This window comes from Carlito syrichta, unplaced genomic scaffold (genome assembly GCF_000164805.1).
Source record: "Carlito syrichta isolate Samal-C Ts95f unplaced genomic scaffold, Tarsius_syrichta-2.0.1 Scaffold308815, whole genome shotgun sequence".
Lineage (NCBI taxonomy): Eukaryota > Metazoa > Chordata > Mammalia > Primates > Tarsiidae > Carlito > Carlito syrichta.
Genome location: NW_007252911.1, coordinates 228,308 through 240,624, shown reverse-complemented (window position 1 = coordinate 240,624; position 12,317 = coordinate 228,308). Strand labels below are relative to the sequence as shown.

The window sequence follows — 12,317 nt, the reverse complement described above, 5'->3', positions numbered from 1 at the left end:
GGCTGGAGTGCAGTGGCCAACGCTCATGGCCACTGCAGCCTTGACCTGCTGTGCTCAGGCGATCCTTCTGCCTCAGCCTTTCACATAGCTGGAACTACAGGCGCACGCCACCACGCCCGGCTAATTTTTCTTGATTTATTGTAGAAATGCGGTCTTGCCAACTTGCCCAGGCTAGTCTTGAGCCCCTGGGCTCAGGCAATCCTCTCACCTCAACTCCGCCTCCCAAAGTGCTCAGATTACAGGCATGAGCCACTGTGACTGGCACACTTCACTTCTACAGATGGCGTTCCTGAAAAGTCTTAGGAAAAAGTCATTAGGGTGTAAGGACAAATGATAGGCTGTCAGTGAATGTGTAACTTTACAAGGACTAACAAAGATTCCCTGCACTTCTGGCAACACCGGATCTGTCCTAATACCTCCAGGGCCTTTCCAACCCCCATCTCTCATTTATCAGGAGAGAAAGGATTTTTAAATGTTTCTTAGACAATTTATCTACCTACTGTCAAAGAAATGTCCAAAATTTCTGAAGGGAAAAGATTATCACGTTTTTTGTGAAAGAAAAACTGTAAATATATTTATAAGTACACATCCACATCTCTTCCCCTACCCCAACATACACGCACACTCTCTATAATGATTGTATATGCATAGAAAAATCTGAAGGACACCTAAACATTATGGTGCACTGAGCTGACTTAGAAACGACACATAGAAATAATGAATGCTAAAGTTGTAGAAAACAGTAACAGAAGAAAACTTTCGGAGTTATTCTGAAATTCTTACACCATTTGTTAGGGGGAAAGAGATACTGAATAACATTAAACTTTGCTAAATATGTGTGTTAGAAATTCAGAAGTAACCATTAAAAGATTAACAACAGAATGTGTAATTTTCAAATCTACTGAAGAGGGAAGATGGAGAAAAAATTGATTGACTCAATAAAAGGCAAGAGACCAAAAAAAGCACATCAAAAATTAAATATGCAAAATAAAATGGTAGAAGTCCAAATGTCAGCAATCACAATAAAAGCTAAATTAATTTCACCTACTGAAAATACAATAATAGCAACTAACATTAGGTATTTACTATGAATAAGCATTGTTCTTTACTTATTAACTCCATTAATCCTCATAGCAAATGCATAATATAGATGCCATTATTATCTGCATTTTACAGATGAGGAAACCGAAGACAATAAAGTCATCAGCTGGTAAGTGGCAGAGCTAGGACTTAAATTATAGAAATCTGGCTTTAGAGGCTGTACTCTAATAGGCTAGTAACTTATTAGAAGTTCCATTTTGTTCATAAGCACATGTAATGTGTTTACATATTAACTGTAATATTAATATTTTATCAACATAGTTTCCATTTTGCTACAGTGCTCTTTTCCCTTTCTCCCTCCTCTGCCTCTAATCCATCCTTCTAGCCGCTACAACCGTTCTTTATACTCATACAAACACTGAAACATACTTGTATATGGAAGGGAAGAGGGTGTTTTTGGTCAGTTTGCTTTTGCAAAAATGTAAACATATCGTATAATATGCACTTTTCTGCAATTTACTTTTCTCTCAGAAATCCGCATTGGACATCTTTCTTGAAGAGCTAACTTATCCTTTTTAAAGAACTACCTGGTGATACTGCAGAGCTTATGGGAACACAATGCATTCAACCGTCCCTTTTCAGATGGGCACTCAAGTTTCAGAGCTGGTCGTAGGTCTGAGGGCACGACATCCCTGATCTCATTTTCACCAATTTAAAGCTAATTTTAGCTTACTTTCCTGGTAGAATGCTTTACATACATTGATTTTTACTCATTGCACACCCCCAATAATTTAAGTATTATCGTCTCCACTTTGCCAATGAGAAAACGGAGGGTCCGAGAGTTATTAAACAAAAGCTGCCTGAGGTCATACAGTCAAAAAACAGCTGGGTCCAATGCTTTCGTTCTAAATCTCTACTATGCTTTATAAGCCCATATATCCCCCCTGAAAGGGCTCAGCGAATAAGGCTGGATTTATCTTTGCTGCACGGGTCATCTTCAGGGTCCCAGGCTCCTAGGCGTCTAGCATGGGGACTGGAGATCGTCCTACTCTCCCATAAACAGTTCGAAAAAAAACTTCCTGCTGAGAACTTGAACCTTTGGCAGAGGTCAGTCCAAAGGGGGTCCTTTTCTCATGGAGACAGGACGTTCACACGACTTGTAAGAATTCAAACTTACAAAAGGCAAAATCCACCAGGAGACCCAGAAAAGAGGAGACATGGCGGGAGTACAAGGACTGCAACATAACCAGGAAGTGTCTGGGTGCGACGCGACTCATCCATCCCTAGCAGCTCCCACACCAGCATGGAAAGGGGCACTTACCTACAAACCGCCCAACTCTTTTAGCCTTGAGACTCCCTCAAACCCTTCACAGTTCACTTCCACGTGTCCGGCCTGCAGAATTCTTGGCCTCCTAAACCACCGCCTCCAACGCAGAGCCAATCAGGGAGCACTGCGTCATCACCGGGCGCCAGAAAGAGGCAAAGGCACCATCAAAGCGAGCCCAGGTGAGCCCGAGCTCTAGGGAGTCTCTACCGTTGCCATGGTAACTGCGCCAACGCGATCCGCTTGCGCGAAGCCTCCCGGGAGTGGTGGTTCCACGACGTCCTACCACCGCTTTCTTTGCGAGCGGAGGAACTACAACTCCCAGTGAGACCCGGAAACCTCCTGAACAGAAGAGCGGTGGTTGCCCCTTCGGCTGAAGTCCGGGCCTGAACTTGGAAAATGCTGCTGGCGCCCCAGGAAAAGTCCTCCTCGAAGAAGAGGATGGGACTGAATCGCTGGAAACGGTTTACAAGGAAGCCAAGTCCCAAGGTGATCCCAATCGGGAGCTTTGAGGGGCGGGGACCGACCCAAGACCCTCTCCAGTCTCGAAACCAACCGCGGCCCCTACTGGGCTTCCTCCCTCTTCCCAGGACATCCGTACCTGACACACCCCTTGATCGCCCTGGAACCAGTATTGCCCTGAGCGAAGTGCACCGGAGCTTTGGGGTCTGGGAACCTTACTGCTTTGCTGGGCAGCATCGTAGAAGTATGATTTTAATCTAACGCTTTTCTAAAACATAAGAGGTCTGCCTAGTGACCATCAGAGTGAAGGGAATTAGCGAAGTCAGTTCCTCCCATCTCCAATTTTAGTAAACTTCCCACATATTTTTATTTCTTTAGTGTTTTGCAAATCTTGGGGAACCGATCTTTATTGAAGGGGGCAGCTCTTCCTATAAAATACTCTGCCTGTGGAAGTGCAAGTGGATATTGAATATATCAATACTTGATTCACATGGGGAATTTATAAGTTCAACCAACATTCAAAAAATAGATTCTCTTCATATCTGTCATCCCTTTTGATGCATTAACACCTGAAGATAAGAAAAAAAACTGATAACCCCAATTTAAACTTGAAACATATGTAGGTGACATGTGCGAAGTCACAGTCACGGTGTGTGCTTTCCAAAGACTACCTTTTTAACAGCCATAAAAATAAATGTTTTAAATGTAAATGAGAGTGCTAAATTGGAGAGGCTTCTCAGCTTTCAACTCGAGAGCAGTTTCACCAGCTGTTTTCACCGTTAAATTACAGTTCCCTAAAAAATATTCTGGAGACGTTTGGCCTTTGTGAGGGCCCCAGGCAATTGATCTTGTGATTTATTCTAAATCTTCCAACTAAATGCACCGGACATATTCCACTTGGTAAATATCTTGCCCCAGATACTGGAAGATGCAGACTGGAGCATTAGAGAGACTTGGAAACGGAGGTTTCTCCTACTGCAATATAGCAGTTGCAATATGTCAGTTGCATAATGGATTGAATCCCAAATAGGGTATGGATGTAGACCTGATGATGAAAGGCAAAAATTGGGGACAATTTTTTAGGACTCCAAAAGGAAGAAATTTTTGCTGCTATTGCTCATTGTTGCTGCCTGGAGGTTAAAAAGGTAAAAACACCAAGGTCCTTGAAGTTCAGTTGTGTTTTAGTAGGATCAGCTCTTTCTTTTTTGCAGTGACAAAATTATTCAGCAGTACAGCTTCATTAATTATCTGTAAGGTGCTGTGAAGGTGAAGTGTTAGGTAAGTGAAAAAGGATATTATAGTTTTCCTACCTCCATGTGATAGTATGCTAGTTTAGGTGTCCCCTTACTTGAATTTTTAGCAAAGCAAAAATTTGTTAAGTGACCATTAGAGGGAATTCAGCAAGCTTACAGAGAGTAAGGAAAGGAAGCATCCTAATGGTCTGATTTCTAATTTCAGATTAATATCTCATTGATCTAGGTGAAAATTTGTTTTCTGCTTTGTGAAACAGAAGTCGGATTGGTTAAGCCTATTCTGCAGTTTTTATTTGACTAAACAATATCCCTGATCTAGATAAGATAAGAAAGCCTCTCACTACTGGATACTCCTGAAAAGAATGAGGAGAGGAACATACCCTTCTTCAAGCAGAAGATTACTTGGATAACCTGTCTAGTTAATCATTGCTTGTTTAGGCTTTTATAAGGAGCATTATATCTAGCATTTCTGTATCTTATCTCTTAATCTGGGGAGCTTAAAAAAAACTGGTCTAATTGGTCTCAGTTAGGGCACAGGCATCAGAATTGGGAAAAGAAATAAAAACTAGACAGTGTCCTAGAGTATGTATCACATTTTTTCTTCATACTGTTATTTTGTGTCATTTATTGCTAATCAACGCTGAACTTTCTAATGACATACCTTGGAGAAATGCTAAAGAACGTTTTTCAATATGCTTTAGTCAGAAGGATAAATTAAAGTGCCAAAGTTGATAAAGATATTGCTATGTATTAATATTCTGTATATATTATCTTACAGCTTGCTTTTGACCCTGACAATGTGGGACACTGGATTAAGGTAAGGATATTTCAGAATTAGGATAGAAAGAGAATTGAGAGGTTTAATCAGATGGAAAACAAATACTTATAGGTCTCTACTTTACTATTGTACATACTTTGCACATACCTTGCTAGTTTTATTCCCATGTGACTGTGCATGTTTCCTTAATTTTATACTTCGTAGGGTTTTTTTTTTCATTATTCTGTCGCTTCTCATGAAAGCGTTTAAGTGTGAATGACAAGAAATGTGTGTAGACATGCTGTTTCAAATGCCATGAGTATCACATGAAGAGAACTAACGGAACAGGGAGAGAGAAGCCTTAGGAGAGGATGTGGTGGCCTTCCTCAGATGTTGGAAAGACTGTACTGTAGTTATATTGACATAGAGACCAAGGGCAAAAGCTATGTGTGTATCATTGGTAGGAATTTTCTAATGACTAGAGTGATCCAAAAGTGGAGTGGATATTCTCATAAAAAGATGTGTTTGCTATCACTGGAAGTATTTAAGTGGCCTCAAATGGACACTTAATGTTAGGCTAATGAAGATTATGTTTGAACATTCAGTGAAGGGACTGGGTTAGATAACCACTGATACCTCTACCAGGCCTGAGATGTATATGTTTTAGTCCAAGTACCATTTAAGTTGCAAGTGTCTTAAACCATTTCAGTTATGTGCTTCTAAATGTCAATTTGGCAACACACTATACTCTATTCATTGTGTACCACATATTTCAAGATCATGCAGAATTCTCCTGTGAAAATATCCTTCTGAGAGTATTGTGAAGAGTTATTACTTATCTAAATTGGTATACATCATGAACACCAGGCCAGATAGAACCTAGGCCAGATATGATAATGTTTAATTTATTCATTCAGCTAGTATTTATTTATTAAATGCCAAAGTACTAGCCCAGTATATCAGGTACTGGAGCTGAAACAGGCCACAGAGGTCATTCCCTGCCCTCCCTGGGCTTATAGTCCATTGGAAGATAAACAACTTATCTAAAGCTGATGGGAGAATTAACGATGTGATGGAAGCTTGTGGTGGGTGGCTCTAATTTAGAGCCAGGGAAGGCTTTTTGGTTACACAGAAAGAAGTCTGACTTAGAAGACAACTAAAATGGATCTGCCATCCTGGAGGCTAGCCTGTGAGAAGAACACTCAATATCTAGTAAGCCTAGCTTGTACATGAGTGTTGAGAGTTCCAGTGGCCAGCCCCTGCAGGGCTTAGTCGCACAGCTTGTTACCATCTCGTCCAAAGGAGAAGATTGAACTAAAACAGGAATATAAAATTCTGCTCTGACTTTTCAATGCCATTTTCCTCTTTGATATAGTTTTCAGCCTGCTTGACTTAGGTTTGTATCTTTTATCATTTCTCTAAAACTTATGTGGTGGCTCTTTCTCCACTATGCCCTCAAATCTCGTCTTAAAAAAAAATCAGTAAGGCCTTATCTGATTGCTGAATGATTTCTTTTTCTTGTCTAATGTCTTGGATATAAAGTCTGGATTCCTTACCTTTGTGTTTTCATTATTCTCTTGTGTCCACAGTTATTCTCCTGCAGTTCTTATTTCTTATCAATCCACAGAAACTGCTGTCATAAGTGACTTCCTGACCACATTCAGTAGTCTCTTGATAGTCCTCAAACTTTTTCAGGTTACATTTGATATAGTTACTACTTTTTAATTCTAGAAATTCTCTTTTTCATTATCTTTTTGTAACATTGCTTTCTCCTGCTTCTTTTCCACCTCTTTATTCACTTCCCTGTCTTCTTTTCTGATTTCGCTCCCTAATATATCTCAATTTTGGGTATATCCTAAGCAGTTACAACCTCTGGACCTAAGATTGCCAAACCCACTTGAGTGGACCACCCTCTCAAAATCAGCTGAGACCTCATTACATGAAAGGAAGGGGAAATATATGGGAAGGGTATGGAGTATAGTGATAGTTGAAAAAGGACTCTCTTCAGAACAGAAACAGAAGACTTCCTAGTAGCACTGGAGACCTCACTGAAGCAGGTAGCCATAATTTTTCATGGTACCAAAAACTGGTAGATCAGATTGATCCAGACGTGGAGCTTTTCATTGGAAAAGCAATGGAACAAGGGGTATGAGGATGAAGTAAGTTAGTAACTGAATGTCCCCATGGAGTAGTAAAAGAAGGGGACCCTTTAAAGGACTCATGGATTGGAAGAGGGAGGCATACAGTGACTGGAGGACTTGGTTAGGTCCAACATGAATAAAGAGCAGAGAAAATGAAATCAGTGTGTAATCCCAGCACTTTGGGAGGCTAAGATGAGTGGATTGCCTGAGCCTGCAGGTTTGAGACCAGCCCGGGCAACTTGGTGAGCCCTCATCTCTACAATAAATCAAAAATTAGCTGGGTGTGGTAGCATGTGCCTATAGTTCTGGCTACTTGGAAGGCTGTGGTGGAAGGATCACTGGAGCCCAGGAGGTAGAATGCATGCCACTGCACTCCAGCCTGGGTGATAAAACAGATGGATGGAAGGAAGGAAGGAAGGAAGGAAGGAAGGAAGGAAGGAAGGAAGGAAGGAAGGAGGAGCTTGATGTTGGAGAGGGTGATAAAACAGATGGAAGGAAGGAAGGAAAGAAGGAAGGAAGGAAGGAGGAGCTTGATGTTGGAGAGGGTGATAAAACAGATGGAAGGAAGGAAGGAAAGAAGGAAGGAAGGAAGGAAGGAAGGAAGGAAGGAAGGAAGGAAGGAAGGAAAGGAGGAGCTTGATGTTGGAGAGGGTTATCAGAGTTTGATTTTAGCAATGGAAATGGAGTGAACCATGCTTTGTGACATGGTTCAGGGTGACCATGTCAGTAGGTTGCTGAAGTAGAATTGAGGGGAAGGCTATTGGAATACAGAAAATCAAGCAACCTTGAGTGAGGCTGGGATGTTGGTGAGTCATCCTCAGGGCTGTTGAAATCACTTAGAATTGGGCAGATGCTTGGGTAAAACTGTAAGACTTGCAGCAGCCCACCCAAATTGCAACAGTCCATTATGATTTACAATTCATCCTCATTCTGAAGAAATGGACTGACTCATCTTCTTACTCCAGCACATTCTATAACTTGATTTAGCTTTCTAAACATTTTCATCAAGTCAGTTCTCAGCTCTGGAACCTTCAGTAGATTCTAGCACCATCAGATTAAACTCTACAAATTCCAAGTGGGCATTTAAGGCCCTCTGTCAATCAACTTATAATATCTTTTTACTTGTAGCAGCCCCTGTACTGATACTCTATGTTACACCTTCCTGGCCAGTCTCCTTCCCCTCTATCAATAGGTTTTCCCTTTGCTTTGACTCATGCTGATCCCTCAGTCTGGAATACCCCTCGTCTCTGAGAGACCAAGCGGATCCTTCTCTCACAGCTCCACTTGAGATGCTCCTCTCAGTGAACAAATCCCTCTCTTCCACCTCAACCACCTAATCTCATACTCTAATACTCTTTCCCTTAGAATTATTTTGGCATGTATATACAAAAACAGCATCAAACATTTGATTTTATACAAAGTGATTTAAAAAGAATTGGACACTCTCAAAAGTATATTACTCACAGAACTATTGTATTTTAACATGCATTATGCACATGAGGGTCTGTCAAGAAACTCATGTTTGTATCCCCTGATTTTGAAGAAATGAAGGATTACACTGTGACTTCTATTTCTGCCATCCATGGTGATAGGCTACAAAGGATTGATGTGTGCTGTGGGACATGAGAAGCAAATATTGAGCATGGTTCTATATAACATAGTTACTGAATAATAAACTTTCTTTTTAATTTTTTACTTTATTTTATTGCATCAGGGTTTCACTCTGTCACCCAGGTTGGATTGCAGTGGCACGTTCACAGCTCACTACAACCTTATACTCCTGGGCTCAAGCAGTCTTCCCACCTCAACCTCCTGAGTAGCTGGAACTACAGGTGTGTGCCACTACACCTGGCTAAATCCTTTATTTATTTATTTATTTATTTGTAGAGATGAGTTCTCACTGTATTGCCTAGGCTGGTCTTAAACTCCTGGGCTCAAGCAATCTTCTTGCCTTGGCCATTCAAAGTGCTGGGATTACAGGTGTGAACACTGAATAATAAACTTTTGAAGGTTTTCGGTTCTTTTAAAACCGTCCTGCTTTGCTTTAGAACTGTTCTTGAGTTGTTTGTTGCACACATGACATATGGAAGTTAAAAAAAAAAAAAAGAAAGAAAAGAAAAGAAAAAAAAAGTGAGCTTTTTAAAGAACAGACATTTTTGTTTTCCCTTAATGCCCCCACAGTACTGGGAACAGAGCTAGGCTTCGATCTGGACTTGATTAGAGAATAAATTGTTAAATTGACACATGTTTTACTGAAATGGAGGAGAGCATTCTCCTGTCTCTTGTATATTTATTTGGAAAAAAAAGGTAAGGATGTAATATTTTAGGACAAAGAAATACAGAGATGATTTCTAATCTAGTAGGTTTTCTCCCCCAAATCTCTGTGCCTTATAAAAGCCATGCATTTCTTGACTCCCTCATTTGTCAGCAGGAGCTTTTATCCTTCAGTCTTCTCCTGTTTTCTCCCAAGCTGTCTCCTTCCTCTGCTAAGAACCTATACAAATCCAACTCAGGTAGGATGACACATCATACATAGTTATTTCTTTCACTCATAGCCTGAGAAACTAAGTCAAATCTACAAATCTGTTTTATTGTTTATTTTTATTTGTGGGTATTAGTTTAAGAAACTGAAGTTGATTGGTGCAGTTAAACATTATTTACATACATGTGCATATGCAAACACATTAGTATATGTGAAATTCATCTTTACAATTTAAGAACCTGAAGGAAAGACTATGTACCAGATATAAATCCAACAGATGACATTTGCTACTAACATAAATTTAGATACATTAGAATCTATGAGAAATAATGTAGGAAAATATGTCTCTGCAGAGTGACCTCATAAGGAGTGAATGATGGTTTCTTGACTTTAATGAGATTGTATTTTCTTCCAGTTTGTATTTTTTCCTGTATGCTCTATTTTCTACATCATTTTCAAATTCCCCTTGACTTTTCAACTTTATTCCTCTGCTTCTGTGTGACTTAAACCTAACATATGAAACCCATGAGAATTTGGACAGTAAAGCCCATGATAACTTTTGGCAGAGGTACCACCAGTCTTTCCACAAAGGGCAAGAGGAAAAGTCAGTTTCAAAGTAGGTCAGGTGGCAACATAAAAATGAGAAAGGGCAGCCTTTTTGAATAAACTTTTTATTCATTCCTTTTATAGACATTTATTGGGTACCTGTTAACTGTCAAGCACTGTTCAAGGTTCTAGGGATTCCTTGAGAAGATGATGATCCCAGCTAATGTTCTACTTGGAGGAGACAATACATGATAAAATATATTATAAGGTGACAATTGTTATAGAGAAAGTCAGAGCAGAGAAGGGGGAGAAGGAGAGCTAGAGGAGAGTGGTTACAAACACATATGTATATGAGTTTTTTGTTTGTTTGTTTTGTTTTTTTGAGTTGGAGTCTCACTCTGTCACCCAGACTGGAGTGCAGTGGCCACTCCTGGCCACTGCAGCCTCGACCTGCTGAGCTCCGGCAATCCTTCCGCCTCAGTCTTCCAAGTAGCTGGAACTACAGGTGCGCACTACCACGCCCGGCTAATTTTTGATGAGGTCTCGCCAAGTTGCCCAGGTGGGTCTCGAACCCACGGGCTCAGGCAATCCACTCACCTCAGCCTCCCAAAGTGCTGGGATTACAGGCTGAGCCACCGAGCCCAGCCATGAGTTTTTTTTATGAGTGAGAGAAAAAAGTATATGTGACCACAGGATGGTCAGAGAAGGCCTTATTGAAAAGGTGACATTTGAGCAAAGACCTACGGAGGTAAGGGAAAGAATCATATGGATATCTGTGGAAGAGTAGTGCAGGCAGAGGAGACGCAGGTACAAAGGCCCTGAGGTAGGAACATACTTGGCATATTTGAAAAATAGCGAACAAGGTCAGTGTGGCTGCAGCAGAGTGAGCAAAGGAAAAAGGAGTAGGTGAGGAGATTGGAGAGCTCACAAAGGGGCTGGCAAAGGGTCTGGTGGCAGGACCTGGAAGCACATTGTAATGATTTTGACTTTTATTCTGATTGAGATGAGGAGCCATTGAAGTGTTTTGAGTGGAGTTCTAACATGACGTGGCTTTCATTTTAAAGGGGCCACTCACTGCTGTGTGAGAGGCTATTCCAGAAAACCTGTCGGGAAGTTGTTGGGCCTTGGACCAACGTGGTAGCAGTGGAGGTGATGGGAAGGGGTCAGATTCTGGATATATTTTGAAAATAGAATCAATAGATTTCCTGATACATTGTATGCAGGGTGAAAGAGACTAGATTAAGGAGGATTCCAGAGTTTTTGTCCTGAGGAACCAAAAGTATGGAGTTGTCACTACTTTATTGGTAGACTGAGAACACAGCAAGCATGGGGGAAAGCAGGTTTGTGGGAGGGGGAAAGTCAGGATTTAGTTGCAAAATAAGTTTTATATACTGTGCAGGTAAATGAAGGGCAAATGGTAAGGCAGTTTGCCCACCTTCACCATTCCCTTGCTTAATCTCGTGAATTTGGTCATGTTTGCACTAGACTCCTACTCTTAAGTTAAAGCATTCTGGATGACTACAGTTCAATGACTGTCTTTTTCCCTTTGAATCTATAGTCTGCCTAATATATGATGGGAGGTTCCTTTCAGAAGTAGTAGTTTGAGGAAGTTGCAGTTACTCTGCCTCTTCATAATCATATGAAAGTCCTAGTGGCATGAAAACTAATAAAATACTATATTTTATATTTAACTTAAATATTCAGGTCTTAGGATTCCATTACTAATGCCATAAACAAAAAAGATCTAAAGCTTAAATTATCTTTTTTTCAAATATAAACATTGTGAACACCTGTTAGAACTTGGTAAAATACTGTGATTAATTTATTATTATCATTGAAATGAAAAATTACTTGCAATGGATGTTTAAACCTCAGAGTTCCTTCAAAAATGCAGGAAAAAATGGAAGAATCCTAGTAGTTGGAAGAAAATCAGGTTCTTGAATAGGAGAGAAATTCTCTAACCCTATACAAAATTTTTGTCATCTTAATGGATGTTTTTTTCTGTTATGTTGAAGAGAGTGGAGAAAGCCTCAGAATTTGCAGTTTCAAATGCATTTTATGCCAGAAATTCAGATCTACCTAGAAGACACTGGGGCCAAATCATAGATTGGGAAACGTCAGAGCAAATAGAGGATCACGATGAAGTCTATACAGAAGGTGAGAGAATACGTTTTTTACTGTGATACTAACGATTCTTAAAGCATAACCCATGATGCATTTCAAAGTAGAGGATGGAATCTTTTCTTTTCTGGGTTTTTTGTTTTTTTTTTTTTGAGTTGGAGTCTCACTCTGTCACCCAGACTGGAGTGCA

At 40.3% G+C, this 12,317-nt stretch overlaps 2 protein-coding genes across 2 annotated transcripts in view; one reads left to right on the top strand and one right to left on the bottom strand.

Annotated features, from left to right (window-relative positions):
• The window catches only part of QTRT2 (queuine tRNA-ribosyltransferase accessory subunit 2), an 84,039-nt gene that overhangs the window by 31,503 nt on the left and 40,219 nt on the right, over positions 1–12,317 (bottom strand). The window lies entirely within an intron of this gene.
• The window catches only part of CCDC191 (coiled-coil domain containing 191), a 98,649-nt gene continuing 89,023 nt past the window's right edge, over positions 2,692–12,317 (top strand). Inside the window, exons 1-3 of the mRNA XM_008065864.2 lie at positions 2,692–2,854; positions 4,859–4,897; positions 12,022–12,163. Coding sequence (XP_008064055.1) covers positions 2,765–2,854; positions 4,859–4,897; positions 12,022–12,163 — 271 coding nt within the window. The 5' untranslated portion in view covers positions 2,692–2,764. The remainder of the gene's footprint in view (positions 2,855–4,858; positions 4,898–12,021; positions 12,164–12,317) is intronic.